This window comes from Mobula birostris, chromosome X, assembly GCF_030028105.1.
Source record: "Mobula birostris isolate sMobBir1 chromosome X, sMobBir1.hap1, whole genome shotgun sequence".
Classification (NCBI taxonomy): domain Eukaryota; kingdom Metazoa; phylum Chordata; class Chondrichthyes; order Myliobatiformes; family Myliobatidae; genus Mobula; species Mobula birostris.
The window spans coordinates 80,562,560-80,585,431 of NC_092402.1; the positions used below are offsets into that span (position 1 = coordinate 80,562,560).

At 43.3% G+C, this 22,872-nt stretch overlaps 1 protein-coding gene across 1 annotated transcript in view; it reads right to left on the bottom strand.

The window, feature by feature from the left end:
* fam171a2a (family with sequence similarity 171 member A2a) overlaps window positions 1-22,872 on the bottom strand; it is a 293,993-nt gene that overhangs the window by 25,859 nt on the left and 245,262 nt on the right. The window contains exon 6 of the mRNA XM_072248783.1: window positions 9,627-9,743. Coding sequence (XP_072104884.1) covers window positions 9,627-9,743 — 117 coding nt within the window. The remainder of the gene's footprint in view (window positions 1-9,626; window positions 9,744-22,872) is intronic.

The window sequence follows — 22,872 nt, forward strand, 5'->3', positions numbered from 1 at the left end:
AGGAGGTGCTTGGGAAGCTGAAAGGTCTGAAGGTAGAGTCATCAGGATCAGATGGTCTACATCCCAGGATTCTGAAAGAGGTAGCTGAAGAGATTGTGGAGGCATCAGTAATGTTCTTTAAAAATCAATAGATTATGGCAGGGTTCCAGAGGACTGGAAAATTGCATATGACACTCCATCCTTTAACAAGGGAGGGAGGCAGAAGAAAGGAAATTATAGGCCAGTTAGCCTGACTACAGTGGTTGGGAAGATGATGGAGTCCATTGTTAACTGAGAGGTTTCGGGGTAGTTGGAAACACATAATAAAATAGGCTGTAGTCAGTATGGTTTCCTTGAGGGGAAACTTGCCTGACAAATCTGTAGGAAATCTTTGAGGAAACGACAGGCAGGGTAGACAAAGGAGGAGTCTGTGGATGTTGGATTATCAGAAGGCCTTTGATAAGTGCTGCACATGTGGCTGCTTAACAAGATAAGAGCCCACAGTATTACAGGAAAGATACTCCCATGGATAGAAGATTGGCTAACTGGCAGGAGGCAAAGAGTGGGAATAAAGGGGGCCTATTCTGGTTGGTTGCTTGTGACTAGTGGTGTTCCACAGAGACTGGTATTAAGAACGCTTCTTTCCTCGTTATATGCTGATGATTTGAATGACAGAACTAATGGCTTTATAGCCAAGTTTGCAGACCATACTGATAAGGGAGGGGCAGGTAACGTTGAAGAAACAGGGAGTCGGCAGAATGACTCAGACAGATTGGAAGAATGGGCAAGGAAGTTGCAGGTGGAATACCGTATCGTATAGTGAAGTATATGGTCATGCACTTTTGTAGAATGACTATGTTCTAATGCTGAGGAGTTATAAGGCATTGGCCAGACTGCACTTGGAGTATGTGAGCAGTTTTGGGGCCCTTTTCTAATAAAAGATGTGCTGGCATTGGAGGAGGTCCAGAGGAGGTTCACAAGAATGATTTCATAAATGAAAGAGCTAATCATGTGTGAGTGGGGGAGTCTAGGACCAGAGGACACAGCCTCAGAATGGTGGGGAGTCCATTTAGAACAGAGATGAGGAGGAATTTCTTTAGTCATGGTGGCCAAGTCATAGGGTATATTTAAAGCGAATGATGATAGAAAGAATTTCAGGATGTATACTGTATACATTTCTCTGACATTAAATGTACCCATTGATAGGTTCTTGATTAGTCAGAGTGTCAAAAGTTACAGGGAGAAGGCAGGAGAATGGGGTGAAGAGGGATAATAAATCAGCCATGATGGAATGCTGGAATAGACTCGATGGGCCAAATGGTCTAATTCTGCCCCCATGTCTTATGGTCATTTCCTCCTTGCCTTTAATCATTAACATTTTTACCCATCAACCAAAAAGTGGTGTTTTCAATCATTTCCAATCTCATGCTATGGTGGCAATTTGGGATGGGGAGAAGTGGTGATGGGGTGGGGACAGGGAGGAGAGAGGGGAAACATTGGTAACACTGTCTCCAAAAGACATCTAAGTGTCTTGTTTTATTGGGAAAACACAATACTGCCATAAATATTTAAACCTACTGCGCCATGGAACATTAATAAGGTTATGTTGGACAGTAGACATCATAGTTTGCCAGTTTATTATTTATAGAAAGAAATTCTACTACATGTATCATTTTGTTTACAGTAAATGCACGGCACACCAGAGTTAAGGCATCAGGTCTACAAATTTTCAATTTCATTCCCTTACGTGGCAGAAAAAACAAAGCACCAGCCTTGAAATCATACCAGAAAGAGAAGACCTGATCCTGGTTTCTGTCAGCATTTCTCTAAAGAGAAAATGCTCTGTTGAAAACAGGAAGCCCACGTTTGCATTTAGAGTATATCCTTTCATATGAAAACTCCCAAAACTAGATTCTTGGATGGCCACGGTGCATCTCCACAGTTATTTTGCGCATCCAGCAATCACCTTTGTTTTGCGCGTCCAGCAGTCACCTTTATTTTGCGCAAGTCAAACGAGCAAGAGGGATTTCAGCAGAAAAGCCAGAGACCTCTCAAGCACTTTCAGTGATTAAGAACATGTTAATAACATTAAATAGTGGCTGTAAAAGGTGGTGAGAATGTGGTACAAAAATCACACACAGTAATGATCAAGCATCTTTGAAGTATGAACTATGAATTAAAGCACGTGGCAGAAAACTGTACATTGCAACAAAATAATAGATAAATCTCTAACCTGATTTTAATTTATGAGTATTGGTAATAAAATTCTTATCTGGCTTAAACAGAAGGTAATTAAGTTTCTGCAGAGATATGTTGGAAGCATGCAATTTATAAAACACATGGATTATCAGTAATTAGCAAACTCCACTTACCCGCTCAGCAAATTTAAAACTGCGAAAAAATTTTTTAAAATTACAAGCAGCATATTAATGCCATCAATTCTATCCAGATTCTAAATGAAATGCAGATATTTATTAAAAATAAAAGACTAAAAGCAAGAATTTGAATTGCAATTGCAAGAGGCTATTGAGACACCGCTTCAATGTTTTTGGCCAACTGAAAGATAGGAGGGAAGGATGAGCTCAGTTACATGGGGCTGTTGTTCTCGGGGCAACAATGGCTAATGGTTAGCTTAGCTGATGCTTTTAGTCGGAAAGGGTTGTTATTTATATTCATAACGACATTGAGGAGCCATAACAGGCATTAAGTTTATATGAGCTCCCAAAGCCATAAGAGGCATTAAGTCTATATCAGCTCCCAAAGCATTCCCATTAATCCCAAATAGTTCTTTAAGGCGTTGCAAGAAGTCATTGCACCCACTGAATCCACGCTAGCTCATAGAGTCATAGAAAGGTACAGCACAGAAACACGTCCTTTAGTCCATCTAGTCTGCGCCAAACCATTTAAACTGCCTACTCCCATCGGCCGGCACTGGGACCGTAGCCCTCCAAATCCCATCCATGTACCTATCCAAATTTCTCTTAAACATTGAAATCAAGCTTGCATGCACTACTTGTGTTAGCACCTCGTTCCATACTTTCACAACCCTCTGAGTGAGGAAGTTTCCCCTGGTGTTCCCCTTAAACTTTTCACCATTCACCCTTATATTCCTCCACTAATTGCTCCTCTGTAGCCTAATCTCCCGATATCTCCATCAACCACCCAGATTCATCTACACACCAGGGTAATTAGTTAACCTACAAATCTAGGAGCCTTCGGGATGAAACCTAAAGCTGAAGAGCCCTGAGGAAACCTACATCATGACAGACAGAACATGCAAACTCCATACAGCCAGCAGTGGGAGGTCATGACTGAACCTGTGAGGCAGCAGCTCAACAAGCTGTGTCATTGTCCTGCACACTTACATAAGCATACACAGCAGAAAGCATAGTATGAAAGCAGATTTGATATTAAACTTTGAAAGGAAATCAGATACCTGTAAATTCATAAAAATTCAAACTACCACTAAAGTTTTTGAAATGAGTGACAGAGTGAGATTAACTAGATAGCTCATTCAAGGTTGTAATGGGCCAAGTAGTTCCCTTCTGCACTGTAAGAAGACATGCATAAAACAGAACAAAGCCAAAGTATACTTTAGTTCAAATCAAGTATCAAGGTATTGCCCATACCATTCAAATATTCTCACATTGGATTGAATTGAAGACGTTACTCCTTGGGTATTATGATTCTGCTAACGCTTTGACTGTTCCCATACCGTTCAAATCTGTCCAAAACTCACCATGAAATAATTTCCCTCTATATGTGCTGTATGTGAAATCAGCACTATAGTGTGCCTACAAAAAGTAGTGGATACAACCTAGTCCATCACAGGTAAAGGCCTCCCCACCAATGAGCACATCTACACGGAGCGCTGTCACAGGAAAGCACCATCCATCATCAGGGACCCCCATCACCCAGGTCATGTTCTCTTTTCCCTACTGCCATCAGGAAGAAGGTACAAGAGCCTCAAGACTCACACCAACAGGTTCAGGAACTGTTAATACCCTTCAAACATCAGGTTCTTGTACCAAAGGGGATAACTTCCCTCAAAAAAGTTGCTGGTGAACACAGCAGGCCAGGCAGCATCTCTAGGAAGAGGTACAGTTCACGTTTCAGGCCGAGACCCTTCGTCAGGACTAACTGAAAGAAGAGCTAGCTGCGTTCACCAGCAACTTTTATGTGTATTGCTTGAAATTCCAGCACCTGCAGATTTCCTCCTGTTAATTTCCCTCAACTTCACTTGCCCCATCTTTGAAATTTTCCCAAAACCAATGGTCTTACTTTCAAGGACTTTTCATCTCATGTTCATGATATTTATTGCTTATTTATTATTATTATTTATTTCTTTTTGTATTCGCACAGTTTGTTGTCTTCTGCATTCTGGTTGAACAACCAAGTTAGGTGGTCTTTCATTGATTCTGTTATAGTTATTATTCTATAGATTTACTGAGAATGCCCACAATAAAACTAGTCTCAGGGTGAAAAATACCAGTCAGTTGGCTTATTCTGATTTCCGTGTCATAGAGCACTACAGCACAGCAAAAGCTCCTTCGACCATGCCGAACTGTTATCTTGCCAACTCCCACTGACCTGCACCTGGATCACAGCCCTCCATAACCCCTCCTATCCACGTACTTATCCAAATTTCTCTTGAATGTTTCGATTGAACCTGCATCCACCACTTCTGCTGGCAGCTCATTCTACACTCTCATCACCTTTTGAGCGAAAAAGTTCCCCATCAGATGGTTTCTCCTTAAATAGTTTACCTTTCATCCTTAACCTATGACCCCTAGTTCATCTCACTCAATCTCAGTGGAAAAAGCCTGCTTGCATTTACTCTGTCTATACCCCTCATAATTTTGTATACCTCAATACTTCAATACTTTGATTTGTGAAGGCCAATGTTCTAAAACCTCTCTTTACGATTCTATCTACCTGTAACATGAGTTTCAATGAATTATGAATTTGTATTCCTAGATCCCTCTGTTCTACCACACCCCTCACTGCCCTATCACTCACCGTGTAAGACTTACCCTGGTTGGTCCTACCAAAGTGCATCACTTCACACTTGTCTGCATTAAGTTCCATCTACCATGTTTCAGCCCGTTTTTCCAGCTGGTCCAGACCCCATTGCAAGCTTTGATAATCTTCCTCACTGTCCACTACACCCTCAATTTTGGTGTCATCCACAAATTTGCTGATCCAGTTTATCATATTATCATCCAGATCATTAACATAGATGACTAACAACAACAGACCTAACACCAATCCCTATTTCACACCACTAGTCACAGGCCTCCCTATCTGTCTTTCTCCATGGGCTTACATTGGTTTCTGAAGTGTACAGTAATTCCTTAATTTACAAATATCCTGCAGTCACATCTTTGATTAAGCCATGTCTAGCTAGGAACACACTATTATCAAAGTACCTACTTTACAATTTACAGAATGTTGCCTGACTAAAGGTTCACCAGGAAAATACCTTTTTTCATAAATCAAGGAATTTCAGTACATCCACTATTTGATAACAATGGTTGTTAATTGTTATAACTATGGGTTTGTTCCATATGTTGCATACTTGCTTCCCCCTTATTAATTCATAGTACAACAGCAGGTGTAAAACTGAACAATCCCATCCCGTAAAAACCCAGAGCTACAGAAGCTCTGAAAACCTCATCCCTTGGAGAGGAAGGATGCACCAAGGAGATGGGCTGCACCTGGAGACAACATGAAAGACTGGCCCAGGCCAGAGGACTCTGGTGAGCTACTGCCAAGTGAGTGATAAATATATTCCAAGAGAGCAGGCAGACACCAGAATAAAAAAGTGGGAGAGCAGGAGGATAGCCAGAAGTTGAGAGGTGAAGCCAGGTGGGTGGGAAAGGTAAAGGGCTGGAGAGGAAGGAATCTGATAGGAGAGGAGAGTGAGCCACAGGACCATTGGCTCTTGCAGCTCAGGACTCCTCCAGACCGGGGACACTATCATGGCCAAGCCCAGTTCCAACAACCCCGAGCAGATCCAGAACACAAATTCTACTCCTATGATCCACTCTCCTCTCCTCTATCAGATACCTTCCTCTCCAAACAAAATGCTGGAGGAACTCAGCAGGCCAGACAGCATCTATGGAAAAAAGTACAGTCGATGCTTTGACCGAAGCATTGACGGTACTCTTTTCCAGAGATGTTGCCTGGTCTGCTGAGTTCCTCCAGCATTTTGTGTATGTTGCCCTGGATTTCCAGCATCTGCAGATTTTCTGATGTCTATGATTAGTTTTTATGTTAGCTTGACTTTTTAATATGCAACCCATAAAAGCTATATGATAAGGAGTAATGCACGATTTCTACTGATTGGTGATTTATTAGGCAGGAGACATAAATCAAGGAAAAGCAGGAAAGGAATTAAGGGAGGGGTGAGCGAAGGTTTTCAAGGAGTTGGAACAAAACTGTGTAATTTGAATGAAAAAATACAATAGAATGGAAATGTGGGGAAAGTGAAGAGGATACAAATGGCTGGAGCAGCATCCAGTGGTTTGCAACCACGTCTATAATACTTCTGCAATACACACGTTGCGAAGCAGCATGAGTGAGGCCTGCTCAGTGTTACTGAAAGAGGACTCGTCACGGCAGGTGTGGTGCTGGGAACCGGAATCAAGAAGGAATGTAATTACCCCGCGGCTGGTCACAGCACAGCACTCCTCCAACTTCAGAATGCCCATAAAGCTTGCACAACTCACCTGAACACACTCCCCTCCACTCTACATAACACAGCCTTTGAATCACCTCCAAATATAGCCCTTCCCCTTATCTACTACCCTGCCAACACCAGCCGGACTTTTGATACCACACCCAACAACCAATTGATTCCATTCTCACAACCGCACACTAGCAATACCTAACAGTCTATTGTCGCCAGTACAATCCTCTATGCGGTAGTGTGTATGGTGTGCTGGGGCAACGGCATCAACATGGGTGATGTGAACAGGCTCAACAAACTGATTAGAAAGGCTGGCTTTGTTACGGGAGTCAAACTGGATACACTGGAGGCTGTGGTCGAACAAAAGACCCTACGGAAAATCCTGGTAATTCTGGACAGTGTTTCTCACCCAAGTGTCACCTTAGCTGAACAGAGGAGCACTTTTAATAATAGACTGTACTGCTCCAAAGAGCACCATATGAGGTCATTCTTACCCTTGGTCATTAGGCTCTATAATAATTCAACCTATAGCTAGGGAAGTGATAACCCCCTCCTGTTAGAATGTGGTAACTTATTTTTTATTCTTTCTACTTCTCTTCTAATATTTATATCTGTGCACTTGTAATGCTACTGTGACACTGTAATTTCCTTTGGGATCAATAAAGTATCTATGTATGAATCTATCTATCATACTCTGCAAGTACTCACCCCCTCACCATACAGCTTGACTGCAACCACAATGAACACAGTCCCCAACTCTTTACCAATCCCTTGCTAATCCCTCTGCCAATCCCCTCACTGATTTTGTTACTAACACATACCCCAACCTCCCTTCCAATTACTTCACCCCATCTTCTGCACCGTCCAAGCGACATGGGAATATATCATCAGTCTTTCACCATTACCAAGTCCAACTGTTGGAATTCCCAACCTAAAAACACAGTGGAAATCCCTTCACCAGGAGGTTGCGATGTTTCAAAATAGTGACTCATCGCCACCTTCTCAAGAGCAATGAATGTTGGCCTAGCTGGTCATACAGTCATACCACAATTACCTCTTTCCTTTTCCCACTTTACATGACACTCTGCCAGCTTTGGAATTCACCAGTCATAGCCCTTGAACAAAATGTTTGCTGGCGTCTCACACAGTCTTTACTGCCCAACAGCAGCTCCTTAACAGAGGTTTTCAAACTGAGAATGCTTAAAATGTGGAATTTGAAATGAAAGAGAAGATTGGTAGCTCAGATTGGATGCTTGTTTGTAGGGTTGTTCGCCAAGCCTGGAGGTCAGGTCACAAACGTTTCATCACCAGTCGAGGTGATATCATCAGTGCACACTTGAGTGTTGTTCCTGCTGAGTGCTCGCGTTTATATCGGTCTGACTCATTCTGATTGGTTGGCTGTCGCACTGGCCACTAGTCTCTGCTGGAACCAAAGCTCACAACGACCAATAACCATGGATACAGACCAGCAGAGATCACTCTGCTATCGTTGGCCACGACCCAGTGGAGACTAAGGACCAGCGCAACAGCCAACCAATCAGAACAGACCGCTATAAATGCGAGCACTCAGCAGAAACAACACTCAATTGCATACTGATGATGTCACCCCAACAATGATGAAATGTTTGCAACCTGATGTCCTGGCTCAACAAACAACCCTACAGACAAGATGTAGAATATTCTGCCAGATTGTATTTGAAAGAGTTTGCTGACCAGAGAGCAATAGAGCACAGGAGCAGGCCATTCGGCCCAAGATGCAACACCAAGTTAACCTAGTAATTGAATGCCCACTACGTTAATCCCTTCTGCCTACACAATGTCCATACCCCTCTGCTGTCTGCACCTTCACGTGCCTATCTAAGAGCTTCTTAATTGCCTCCATCACCACCCCTGACTGTGCATTCCAGGGATCCACCATTCTGTGTGTAAAAAAAACTTGCCCTGTGCATTTCCTTTAAACTTTCCCCCTCTCACCCTAAAAAATGCACACATTCCAGTTCTAAAAGAACACTCTTTTTAAACAAAATGAAGGAAGTTATCACAAAAGCAGCATCACTAACAACAAACAATGGAATAACTTGATGGGAGCCATATGCAGTTTCTACACACCAATAGCCTGTAATTCAGCTTGGTCCCAATTTAAGTTCATTACATCTTGTTAACTTCCTTGCAGTAAAGTTGGCTGGTACGTATTTCAGAATGTGTACAATGTGATGCTATTCAATATAATGACGTGGTATGTTTTACTTAGGGTTTCAACCACTTCTAGACAGGCTGTGCTTTCGCTGCTGAAGCAGTAAATCAAACGTTGCTCCTGCTACCTCAGCCCAGGATCTAGGCTGATACTTCACTTCAATATGGAGCGTTTGCTGCACTGCCAGAGGTCCCATCTTTAGATGACATGTTAAAATCATCCACTTTGCCAGATACCACTGAGAGTTCCTTCAGCACCATTTCAAGGAGCAGCTGCATTGAGCCAAGATTTCTCTCTCAACCAACAACAGGCCATTATCACATTGTTATTTGTAGGAAATCGCTGCGTATTAAGTGAGCATGTTTCTTGAACTATAACAAGGAATGCACTTCAAAAAGCGCATAATTAGCTGCACATTGTTTTGGGACTTCTGGTAACCACGAGGATGCCAAATAAACACATATCTCATTTGATTCTAAGTCCCAAAAATTCAAAAATCAATATGTAATTCACTCTCATCACAATTATAAACTTCTCAGAGATGCAAACCTACCTCAACTTAACCCAGTGGAAGCAGGAAACCGAGTGGTTCATTAGTTGGACACTTTACTCACCTACCAATCAAACATTCATTAATTAAATCTGCAGAACCTTGCGTGAAACTCCATGCAATGGTCAGATTCAATAGCAAGAGCCACTTGGAAATCAGATCTGCTTATTGAAATGCTGAGAGGAAACTTAGAGAAATCCAGTTCAGCTTACCTTGGGTTAAAGGAAGCATTGCTGCTACCCAGTAGCCCAGCTGGGGAGCGAGGTACGACCAGGTGAGCTGGCTCCCATCTCTCTTGATCATTCCCGTTCCACTACTGACCCAAGCCCCTGGAACACAGAAAATGAAGAAGCGGTCATTTTTACTGCATCAGAACTGGCTATATGCTGAGACTTAACGTCTCCTCTCCACATGCTCAGGATGGTCGACTCTAGTTTAGCGATGAGAGCTACATGTTTCAAAGACTGCAACTGGAGGAAGTGCAACATTTTCCCAAGGATTTTCTTTTTGTCAGATTGATGTGCTTGTGACCTCGATAGGATTTTTAAACCTGTAGAGATTACTACCACATTAGAACAGTGTTAGCTATAATTACAAAATTCAGAAATCACTATCCAAAGATTTGAGATACAGAATAATATTTGCTTGTGGAGAATCTGTGTGGAAAACGTAGTAAATAAATCAACGACATTTACACTGCACCCGTAAAGCCAACAGTATTATGAAGGACCCCACGTACCCCTCACACAAACTCTTCTCCCTCCTGCCATCTGGCAAAAAGTACCGAAACATTCGGGCTCTCACTACCAGATTGTACAACAGTTTCTTCCCCCAAGCCATCAGACTCCTCAATACTCAGAGTCTAGACTGACATCTACATCATTTATTATTATATTGTAATTTGTCCTCTACTGTGCCTATTGTCTTGTTTATTAATTATTGAACTGCCCTGCACTGTTTTGTGCACTTTATGTAGTCCTGCCCAGGTCTGTAGTCTAGTGCAGTTTTTATGTTGTTTTATGTAGTCTAGTAGAGTTTTGTGTTGTTTCATGTAGCACCATGGTCCTGGAGGAACCTTGTTTCGTTTTTACTGTGCACTGTACCAGCAGCTTATGGTCGAAATGACAATAAAAAGCGACTTGCCTTGACTTGAGGTTCCTGGGCTCAAGTTTCCTCCTTGTGAGTGTTGGCCTTTGGCCCTTGGGTGATCCCAAGTTCCCATGCAGTTCTATGGGGTCAGGGGTCAGTAGCTAACCCCTATTTCTAGCAGCTTTAACATTCCTGTTCCTTCTATTCTCTTCCAATGAGACCAGATTCAACCCATTTTGGCCAGCTTCATCTGGGTTGAAAACCATCTGCCACTTCTCGGCCCAGTTTTGCATCCTATTGATGTCCTGCTGTAACCTCTGACAGCCCTCCACACTATCCCCAACACCCCCAACCTTTGTGTCATCAGCAAATTTACTAACCCATCCCTCCACTTCCTCATCCAGGTCATTTATGAAAATCACAAAGAGTAGGGGTCCCAGAACAGATCCCTGAGGCACACCACTGGTCACCGACCTCCATGCAGAATATGACCCATCTACAACCACTCTTTGCCTTCTGTGGGCAAGCCAGTTCTGGATCCACAAGGCAATGTCCCCTTGGATCCCATGCCTACTGACTTTCTCAATAAGCCTTGCATGGGGTACCTCATCAAATGCCTTGATAAGTGGTTGCTGTGGGTAGTTGTGGAAGCGGATTCAAGAGGCTTTTAGACAGACACATGAATACTGCAGAGAATGGAAGGATATAGATCCCGTGCAGGCAGAAGAGATTAGTTTAATTTGACATAATGCAAAGCACAGACACAGTGGGCTGAAGGGACGGCTCTATGTTCTACAATTGAGGTTTCAGTCATCAGTAGACTTGTCAGCCCCCAATGTTCCTGTATTTTCAGTCTCTGAGGCTGACATGAGAGCATCCTTAAGAAGGTTAAGCCCACAGAAAGCACCCTGTCCAGAATGGGTACCCGGCCAAGCACTAAAGACCTGCGCTAATCAACTGGCTGGAGTATTCACTGATATCTTTAACCTCTAGCTTTGGCAGCCTGAGATACTCACCCGCTTCTAGAAGGCCCCAATTATATGGGTGTCCAAGAAGAACATGGTAATCTGCCTCAATGACCATCATCCAGCACCACTTATATCCACTATGAAGTGCTTTGAGAGGTTGGTAATGAAACTATCAACTCCTGCCTGAAGAGCGACTTGGATCCACTCCAACTTTAGAATGAGCAGAAATGCAAAAGGACTTATAAAAGAGAAACTCTCAATGACAAATGGACAACCACAGGTACCCCCTCCTTATTTGGTCATGAGGAACTGACTGTACTTGCTGACAATCTCACCAATTCATAAGATGAAGAGACTTTTGCAGCAACACACTTCCACAAATTGTGACTGAGGAAATAGTTAACAACTGCTAGAAAGACAAACTCAACAATTTAGCAAATCAGTTATCCTCTTGAGTCAAACTGTATTAAATCATTCAAATTCCAGCATTACTTCATTTATCAGTTATCACTTCACATCAAATCACTCATAGGCTCAGCTAATTAATTAACTCATTTGCTAAGCCCGTGTATTCAAAGTTTTAAAAACATTTCTTTGATTTTGTACCTTGTTGATAGTTAATTTCTATTAATGCACAAGTTATTATCTGCAGATAAAAGTTTTGCTCATGAACTTCTTCCTCTAAAATGTCCACTATTTATTCCGATACCAATCTCACTGACACAAGCACACAAGTAATAATGGTCAGCTCCTCAACAAACATACCTACAAGTGGCTGTTCCTGGAACAGCATGGTCTGGGATCCCCTGCAATACTCTGAGTGCTGGATTGCATGGGAAGGCTGAATCACTCTGGGGAGTTTCTGGGTGAATTTCAGGAGCAACACAGAACAATCAAGAATCATGTTTCCCTTTGGGCAGAGGTGGAAGAGGCACAGAATGAAAAATATACGATTATGTATTTTATGTATTTTATTTATTTATTTAGACACATAGTGTGGATGCATCTCAGGGGTGTGTGCTTACCCCACTGCTCTACTCTCTACATACCCATGACTGTGTGGATAGGCACAGCTCAATACCATCTATAAATTTGCTAACCATTGTTGGTAGAATCTCAGGTGGTGACGAGAGGGCGTACAGGAGTGAGATACGCCAACTGGTGGAGTGGTGTCGTAGCAACAATCTGGCACTCAACGTCAGTAAGACGAAAGAGCTGATTGTGGACTTCAGGAAGGGTAAGATGAAGGAACACATACCAATCCTCATAGAGAGATCAGAAGTGGAGAGAGTGAGCAGCTTCAAGTTCCTGGGTGTCAAGATCTCTGAGGATCTAACCTGGTCCCAACATATCGATGCAGTTATAAAGAAGGCAAGACAGCGACTATATTTCATTAGGACTTTGAAGAGATTTGGTATGTCAACAAATACACTCAAAAACTTCTATAGATGTACTGTGGAGAGCATTCTGACAGGCTGCATCACTGTCTGGTATGGCGGGGGGGGATGGGGGTGGAATACTGCACAGGACTGAAAGAAGCTGCAGAGGGTTGTAAATCTAATCAGCTCCATCTTAGGTAGTAGCCTACAAAGTACCCAAGACATCTTTAGGGAGCGATGTCTCAGAAAGGCAGCATCCATTATTAAGGACCTCCAGCACCCAGGGCATGCCCTTTTCTCACTGTTACCGTCAGGTAGGAGGTACAGAAGCCTGAAGGTACACTCAGTGATTCAGGAACAGCTTCTTCCCTTCTGTTATCTGATTCCTAAATGGACATTGAACCTTTGGACACTACCTCACATTTTTAATATATGTTATTTCTGCTTTTGCACGATTTTTAATAATTCAATGTACATATACTGTAATTGATATGCTTATTTATTAATTGTTATTATTTTATTTTGCTTTTTTTTTCTTCTATGTTATGTATTGCATTGAACTGCTGCTGCTAAGTTAACAAGTTTCACGTCACATGCCGGTGATAATAAACCTGATTCTGATTCTGGATCGGCCTTCCAGCCCTTCAAGCTGCATCACCCAACAACGACAGGAATTCTGCAGATGCTGGAAATTCAAGTAACTTTGATGTGTGTCACCCAACAACCCTGATTTAACCCTAAACTAATCGTGGGACCGTTTACCATAATCAATTAACCTACTAACTGGTAGGCCTTTGGACTGTGGGAGAAAACCAGAACACATTCCACGGGGAGGACATATAAACCCCTTACAGAGGACACTGCGATTGAACTCCAAACTCCTACAGCACAAGCAGTAACAGCGTTGCGCTAACTGCTAGCCTACTGTAGACAACTATGCCATGGTACCTGCATAGGGTGCTGACCTCTGGAGATCAAGCACTCCACTAAGGAAGAGCATTTGCCAGTCATACTCCTTCTGATCAATGTGTACAGTGCCTAGAAAAAGTATTCACTCCCCTCGAAGAGTTTTTTTCGGGAGAAGGGGTCATCGGTGGGGGTGGAAGATTCCTTGCTGAAGAAGTAGGACCCCCGTTCACCAGCAACTTTGATGTGTGTTGCTTCACTCCCCTCGGAAGTTTTCACGTTTTATTGTTTTACAACACTGAATCATAGTGGATTTCATTTGGCTTTTTTTAACAACACTGGTCAACAGAAAAAGACACTTCTGTGCCAAAGTGAAAACAGATCTCTACAAAGTGATATAAATTAATTACAAATATAAAACACAAAATAATTGATTGCATAAGTATTCAACGCCTTTAATGTGACACACCAAATCATCACTGGTGTAGCCAATTGGTTTTAGAATACATGTAATTATATAGAAACATAGAAAACCTACAGCACAATACAGGCCCTACCTTAGAAATTACTAGGTTTACCTATAAGCCCTCTATTTTTCAAAGCTCCATGTACCTATCCGAAAGTCTCTTAAAAGACTCTATCGTATCCGCCTCCACCACCGTTGCCGGCAGCCCATTCCACGCACTCAACACTCTCTGTGTAAAAAAATTTCCCCTGACATCCTCTCCGTACCTACTCCTCAGCACCTTAAACCTGTGTCCTCTTAAAGCCTCTGACTATCCACACGATCAATGCCTCTCATCATCTTATACACCTCTATCAGGTCACCTCTCATCCTCTGTCGCTCCAAGGAGAAAAGGCCGAGTTCACTCAACCCATCCTCATAAGGCATGCTCCCCAATCCAGGCAACATCCTTGTAAATCTCCTCTGCACCCTTCCTATGACTTCTACATCCTTCCTATAGTGAGGCGACCAGAACTGACCATGGTACTCCAAGTGAGGTCTGACCAGAGTCCTATGTAGCTGCAACTAAACTCTTGGCTCCTAAATTCAATTCCACGATTGATGAAGGCCAATACACTGTATGCCTTCTTAACCACAGAGTCAACCTGCACAGCTGCTTTGAGCGTCCTATGGACTCGGACCCCAAGATCCCTCTGATCCTCCACACTGCCAAGAGTCTTACCATTAATACTATATTCTGCCATCATATTTGACCTACCAAAATGAACCACTTCGCACTTATCTGGGTTGAACTCCATCTGCCATTTCTCAGCCCAGTTTTGCATCCTATCAATGTCCTGCTGTAACCTCTGACAGCCCTCCACACTATCCACCACACCTCCAACATTTGTGTCATCAGCAAATTTACTAACCCATCCCTCCACTTTCTCATCCAGGTCATTAATAAAAATCACGAAGAGAAGGGTCCCAGAACAGATCCCTGAGGCACACCATTGGTCACCGACCTCCATGCAGAATATGACCCATCTACAACCACTCTTTGCCTTCTGTGGGCAAGCCAGTTCTGGATCCACCAAGCACGGTCCCCTTGGATCCCAGGCCTCCTTACTTTCTCAATAAGCCTTGCATGGGGTACCCTATCAAATGCCTTGCTGAAATCCATATACACTACATCTACTGCTCTTCCTTCATCAATATGTTTAGTCACATCCTCAAAAAATTCAATCAGGCTCGTAAGACATGACCTGCCCTTGTTAGTTAATGTTTTTGGAGACCTGTGTGCAGTCAAGGTGTTTCAATTGATTGTAGTAAAAATACACCTGTATCTGGAAGGTCCAACTGCTGGTGAGTCAGTATCCTGGCAAAAACTACACCATGAAGACAAAAGAACACTCCAAGCAACTCTGCAAAAAGGTTATTGAAAAACACAAGTCAGGAAATGGATGTAGGAAAATTTCTAAGTCACTGAATATCCCTGAGAGAACAGTGAAATCAATCATAAGACCATAAGATCATAAGACAAAGGAGCAGAAGTAGGCCATTCGGCCCATCGAGTCTGCTCCGCCATTTTATCATGAGCTGATCCATTCTCCCATTTAGTCCCACTCCCCCCGCCTTCTCACCATAACCTTTGATGCCCTGGCTACTCAGATACCTATCAATCTCTGCCTTAAATACACCCAATGACTTGGCCTCCACTGCCACCCATGGCAACAAATTCCATAGATTCACTACCCTCTGGCTAAAAAAAATTTCTTCGCATCTCTGTTCTGAATGGGCGCCCTTCAATCCTTAAGTCATGCCCTCTCGTACTAGACTCCCCCATCATGAGAAACAACTTTGCCACATCCACTCTGTCCATGCCTTTTAACATTCGAAATGTTTCTATGAGGTCTCCCCTCATTCTTCTAAACTCCAAGGAATACAGTCCAAGAGCAGACAAACGTTCCTCATATGTTAACCCTCTCATTCCGGAATCATTCTAGTGACCCTTCTCTGTACCCTCTCCAACGTCAGCACATCCTTTCTTAAATAAGGAGACCAAAACTGCCCACAGTACTCCAAGTGAGGTCTCACCAGCGCCTTACAGAGCCTCAACATCACATCCCTGCTCCTATACTCTATTCCTCTAGAAATGAATACCAACATTGCATTCGCCTTCTTCACTACTGACTCAACCTGGAGGTTAACTTTAAGGGTATCCTGTATGAGGACTCCTAAGTCCCGTTGCATCTCAGAACTTTGAATTCTTTCCCCATTTAAATAATAGTCTGCCCGTTTATTTTTTCTGCCAAAGTGCATAACCATACACTTTCCAACATTGTACTTCATTTTTTATCCGCCGCATCTGCTCTCAGGATGAGGCTTTTCATTCTAGGACGAGGGAGATGTCTTCCTTTTTTAAAGAAAGAGGCTTCCCTTCCTCCACTATCAACTCTGCTCTCAAACGCATCTCCCCCATTTCACGTACATCTGCTCTCACTCCATCCTCCCGCCACCCCACTAGGAATAGGGTTCCCCTGGTCCTCACCTACCACCCCACCAGCCTCCGGGTCCAACATATTATTCTCCGTAACTTCCGCCACCTCCAACGGGATCCCACCACTAAGCACATCTTTCCCTCCCCCCCTCTCTCTGCATTCCGCAGGGATCGCTCCCTACGCAACTCCCTTGTCCATTTGTCCCTCCCATCCCTCCCCACTGATCTCCCTCCTGGCACTTATCCGTGTAAGCGGAACAAGTGCTACACATGCCCTTACACTTCCTCCCTTACCACCATTCAGGGCCCCAAACAGTCCTTCCAGGTGAGGCAACACTTCACCTGTGAGTCGACTGGGGTGATATACTGCGTCCGGTGCTCCCGATGTGGCCTTTTATATATTGGTGAGACCCGACGCAGACTGGGAGATCGCTTTGCTGAACATCTACGCTCTGTCTGCCAGAGAAAGCAGGATCTCCCAGTGGCCACACATTTTAATTCCACATCCCATTCCCATTCTGACACGTCTATCCACGGCCTCCTCTACTGTAAAGATGAAGCCACACTCAGGTTGGAGGAACAACACCTTATATTCCGTCTGGGTACCCTCCAACCTGATGGCATGAACATTGACTTCTCTAACTTCCGCTAAGGCCCCACCTCCCCCTCGTACCCCATCTGTTACTTATTTTATGCACACATTCTTTCTCTCACTCTCCTTTTTCTCCCTCTGTCCCTCTGAATATACCTCTTGCCCATCCTCCGGGTCCCCCCCCCCCCACTTGTCTTTCTTCCCAGACCTCCTGTCCCACGATCCTCTCGTATCCCCTTTTGCCTATCACCTGTCCAGCTCTTGGCTCTATCCCTCCCCCTCCTGTCTTCTCCTATCATTTTGGATCTCCCCCTCCCCCTCCAACTTTCAAATCCCTTACTCACTCTTCCTTCAGTTAGTCCTGACGAAGGGTCTCGGCCTGAAACGTCGACTGCACCTCTTCCTACAGATGCTGCCTGGCCTGCTGCGTTCACCAGCAACTTTGATGTGTGTTGCTTGAATTTCCAGCATCTGCAGAATTCCTGTTGTTGTACTTCATTTGCCACTTCTCTGCCCATTCTTCCAATCTATCCAAGTCTCTCTGCAGACTCTCTGTTTCCTCAGCACTACCGGCCCCTCCACCTATCTTCGTATCGTCAGCAAACTTAGCCACAAAGCCATCTATTCCATAATCTAAATCGTTGATGTACAATGTAAAAAGAAGCGGCCCCAACACTGATCCCTGCAGAACACCACTGGTAACCGGCAGCCAACCAGAATAGGATCCCTTTATTCCCACTCTCTGTTTCCTGCCAATCAGCCAACGCTCTATCCACGTATGTAACTTCCCCGTAATTCCATGGGCTCTTATCTTGTTAAGTAGCCTCATGTGTGGCACCTTGTCAAAGGCCTTCTGAAAATCCAAATATACAACATCCACTGCATCTCCCTTGTCTAGCCTACTGGTAATTTCCTCAAAAAATTGTAATAGGTTTGTCAGGCAGGATTTTCCTTTAAGGAATCCATGCTGAGTTCTGCCTATCCTGTCATATGCCTCCAAGTACTCTGTAACCTCATCCTTGACAATCGACTCCAACAACTTCCCAACCACGGATGTCAAGCTAACAGGTCTATAATTTCCTTTTTGCTTCCTTGCCCCCTTCTTAAATAGCGGAGTGACATTTGCAATCTTCCAGTCCTCCGGAACCATGCCAGAATCTATCGACTTTTGAAAGATCATCGCTAATGCCTCCGTAATCTCCACAGCTACTTCCTTCAGAACACGAGGGTGCATTCCATCTGGTTCAGGAGATTTATCTACCTTTAGCCTATTCAGCTTCCTGAGTACTTTCTCTGTCGTAATTGTGACTGCGCACACTTCTCTTCCTTGCCACCTTTGAGTGTCCAATATACTGCTGTCTTCCTCAGTGAAGACTGATGCAAAATACTTGTTCAGTTCCTCTGCCATCTCCTCATCTCCCATTACAATTTCTCCAGCATCATTTTCTATGGTCCTATATCTACTCTCACCTGTCTTTTACTCTTTATATACTTGAAAAAGCTTTTAGTATCCTCTTCGATATTATTTGCTAGCTTCCTTTCATAGTTAATCTTTTCTCTCTTAATGATCTTCTTGGTTTCCTTTTGTAAGGTTTTAAAAACTTCCCAATCCTCTCTCTTCCCACTAATTTTTGCTTCCTTGTATGCCCTCTCTTTTGCTTTAACTTTGGCTTTGACTTCTCTTGTCAACCACGGTTGCATCCTTTTTCCACTTGAAAATTTCTTCTTTTTTGGAATATACCTGTCTTGCACATTCCTCATTTCTCGCATAAACTCCAGCCACTGCTGCTCTGCTGTCTTTCCCGCCAGTGTCTCTTTCCAGTCAACTTTGGCCAGTTCCTCTCTCATGCCACTGTAATTTCCTTTACTCCACTGAAATACCGACACATCAGATTTCGGCTTCTCTTTTTCTAATTTCACAGTGAACTCAATCATGTTATGATCACTGCCTCCTAAGGGTTCCTTCACCTCAATCTCTGCAATCACCTCCGGTTCATTACACAATACCCAATCCAGTACAGCCGATCCCCTAGTGGGCTCAACAACAAGCTGTTCTAAAAAGCCATCTCGCAGACATTCTACAAATTCTCTCTCTTGAGATCCAATGCTGACCTGATTTTCCCAATCTACTCGCATGTTAAAATCCCCCACAATGATCATAACACTGCCCTTCTGACAAGCCTTTTCTATTTCCAGTTGTAATTTGTAGTCCACATCCCTGCAGCTGTTTGGAGGCCTATAAATAACTGCCATCAGGGTCCTTTTACCCCTGCGATTTCTTAGCTCAACCCATAAAGATTCTGCACCTTCCGATCCTATATCACCTCTTTCTAATGATTTAAAATAATTTCTTACCAATAAAGCCACGCCTCCCCCTCTGCCTACCTTCCTATCCTTCCGACACACCGTGTATCCTTGGACGTTCAGCTCCCAGAGACATGCATCCTTTAGCCACGTCTCAGTGATGGCTACAATATCATACCTGCCAATCATCAAGAAATGGAAAGAATGTGGCACAACTGTAAATCTGCCTACAGCAGGCCGTCCTCAAAAACCGATTGACTGTCCAAGAAGGGGACTATGAGGGAGGACATCAAGAGACCTACGACAATTCTGGAGGAGTTACAAGCTTCAGTAGTTGAGATGGGTGAGAATGCGCATACAACAACTGTTGTCCGGGTGTTTCACCAGTTGCAGCTTTATGGGAGACTCTGAATTCGGCTGGAAGAAAGTTCTATGATCTGATGAAACCACAATTGAGATTTTTGGCCATCTGACTAAATACTATGTTAGGTGTAAGCCAAACACTGCACATCATCAAAAAGGCATCATCCCTACTGTGAAGCATGGTGGTGGCTGCATCATGCTATGGGGATGCTTCACTGCAGCAGGCCCTGGAAGGCTTGTGAAGGTAGAGGGTAAAATGAATGCAGCAAAATACTGGGAAATCCTGGAGGAAAACCTGATGCAGTCTGCAAGAGAACTGCTACTTGGGAGATTTGTTTTCCAGCAAGACAATGACCAACGTGCCTCTACCTGTATGCAGGTAGGAGGAAAACAGTCAAGTGATCAGATTTCCTAAAATACAGTCTAGGTATGGAACAGTAGGCATTTCTAATCACAGTGTAGTAGTGGTCCAGTGTGTTGGGACCTTGGTGCAACAGGAGATATGTTGATGATAATTGGACAGAGCTTTCTTCAAACAAGCCTGATTGAAGTCCCCAGCAATTATATGAAAGGCATTGAGGTAGGATGTTTCTTGTTTGCTTATCAACTGCTTGTTTAACATCTGCCTTTGGTGGTATGTAAACTGTGGTCAGAATCACAGAGGGGAACTCTCTTGGTAAGTAGAATGGTCAGTAATTCAGACCAGATTAAAGCATCGATGTCTGAGAGCTGAAAGCGAACCAGTGCTCATCCTCTCTACTCCATGCCAGTCAAGATCCCCCACCTGAGCCCATCCCGTCTGCCTGCGTTTGACCTGTCTCCCTCTCTTCAAGTAAGAACTTTGGGTCCTGTGGCACCAGCATCATGAACAGTGTTGCACTACAAGCATTGGGTTCCTGTACTGATGTGGACGACTTCATTTGCCTCAGTGCTGACCTGACTACACAGCCTGTAAACTTACTTTTAGGGACTCTGCCTTTGATGTGCATGACTTTTCATGGATTCTCTTTAATTTCTTATTTTCCTGTGGGTGTCTGCAAGAAAATTAATCTCAGGGTTGTATATGGTATAGATACTTTGATAATAAACTTAGTTCGAACCTTTGAACTTTCTAATCTGTCAATTGTATATAATCAACCTATCCACTTATAGACATGCAAATTAGTCCTTAAAGCTTCCTCAATTTAACAATCAATGCCAGGAATAAAAATAAATACATTGTCACACCTTCTACCAGTTCTGAAGATAATACTGCCCTTCTCACCTTTAACAACATAAAAAAAACAAATGATTCAAAGCACCATCATCACTGAAACATCAACCACCTGGAGGTATGAAGCAGAGACACAGCAAGTTCAACCAATTTAAATTGGCCGATTCCTTTTCCGAATGGCACTGAGAGAATGCTGAAAAGTGGATGGTAGAGTGTGTGTGGGGGGGGGGGGGGAGTAGAGGCAGAAAGGATGTGCTTAGCAATAAGATTCTCCCATCAGACGCACAGTCAAAATGTAGCTTCATGTACCTCAGATCCATTGATCTAATCATTCCACTGTATTGTCTGTGCATTGCAACTGGCTGTACTCTATGGGTAAGGAGAAAGGTTTTCATAAATATTTGATATAAAAGAATTCTAGTTAATATTTTAGTGTTTTTATTGCTGTACAGGAAATTTAATAATAGCAAGTTCTATCTGAATTCTATTTAAGGCTAGAAGACCACTTCTCTAACCAAACCACTTCTTCCTTTCCTCTATTTTACAAATATCAAATTCAAGGCATTTTATGGCGTATTTAAACATCAGCGTAATAAAAATCCTGGGCGCCAAGCCACCATAAAAGTGGTCTACAGTCATCGTGCTGGCTAGCGTCATCCCAACCATGCCTTGCAGCAGGAAGGACTGCATTGTTGGAGATGCAGCATTAATCTGCACTCTTGTCTGCTATCCCAGGTGGGCATAAAACATCCCATAATGTTATTTGTGGTGTTCGGGCCAAGATTTAATTCTCAGTCAAAACACTCCTTGTCAAATTCCATTTGTAGAACCATGATGAATTCCAAATTGGCTCCTGTGATTATTACATTAGAAAGTCTATTGACCTAGACTTCAAGAATTTGATTGACTGTAATGTGCTGTTGAACACCAAAAGCAGCATACAGATTCAATGCACTGCACAGAAATGGGCTGTTCAGCCCATCTCATTTGTGCCTTTTTGTTCATCCATACAAATCCCATTTGCTTGCATTGGGACTCTATCCTTCATTCAGGTGCCTGCCTAAATACATCTTTATTTATTTATTTATTTATTGTGATACAGCCTGGAATAGGCCCTTCCCGCCATGCCGCCCAGCAACACTCCGATTTAATCCTGGCCTATTCACGGGACAATTTACAATGACAACTGGTAAGTCTTTGGACTGTGGGGGGGAAACTGGAACACCCGGAGGAAACCCACACAGTCACAGACAGAACGTAGAAACTCCTCACAGACAGCGGTTTGAATTGAACCCGGGTCATTGATACTGTAGAGCCTTGAGTCTAACCAGTATGCTACCCCTTAAATGTAGTGACCATATCCGATTCCACCACCACCTCTGGCAACAAGGCCTAGTTATCAACCACTCTGTGTGGAGCATTTTCTCCCTCAGATCCCTGTAAAATATGTTCCTTTCACCTGAAAGCTATGTCCTTTTGGTACTGATACCCCTCATATTGTATCTACCCTATCCAGATCTCTTATAACTTTATAAACTCCTATCAAGTTTCTGCTCAGCTTCCTCATCCTCCACTGGGAAAGCAAGCCCAAGCTATCCAATCTCTCTCCATAACTAACATCCTCCAATCCAAGCAACACTCCCCTGTACTCTCGCCAGAAGAATCACATAGTTTATAACAATGCCTGTTAAACTGAATG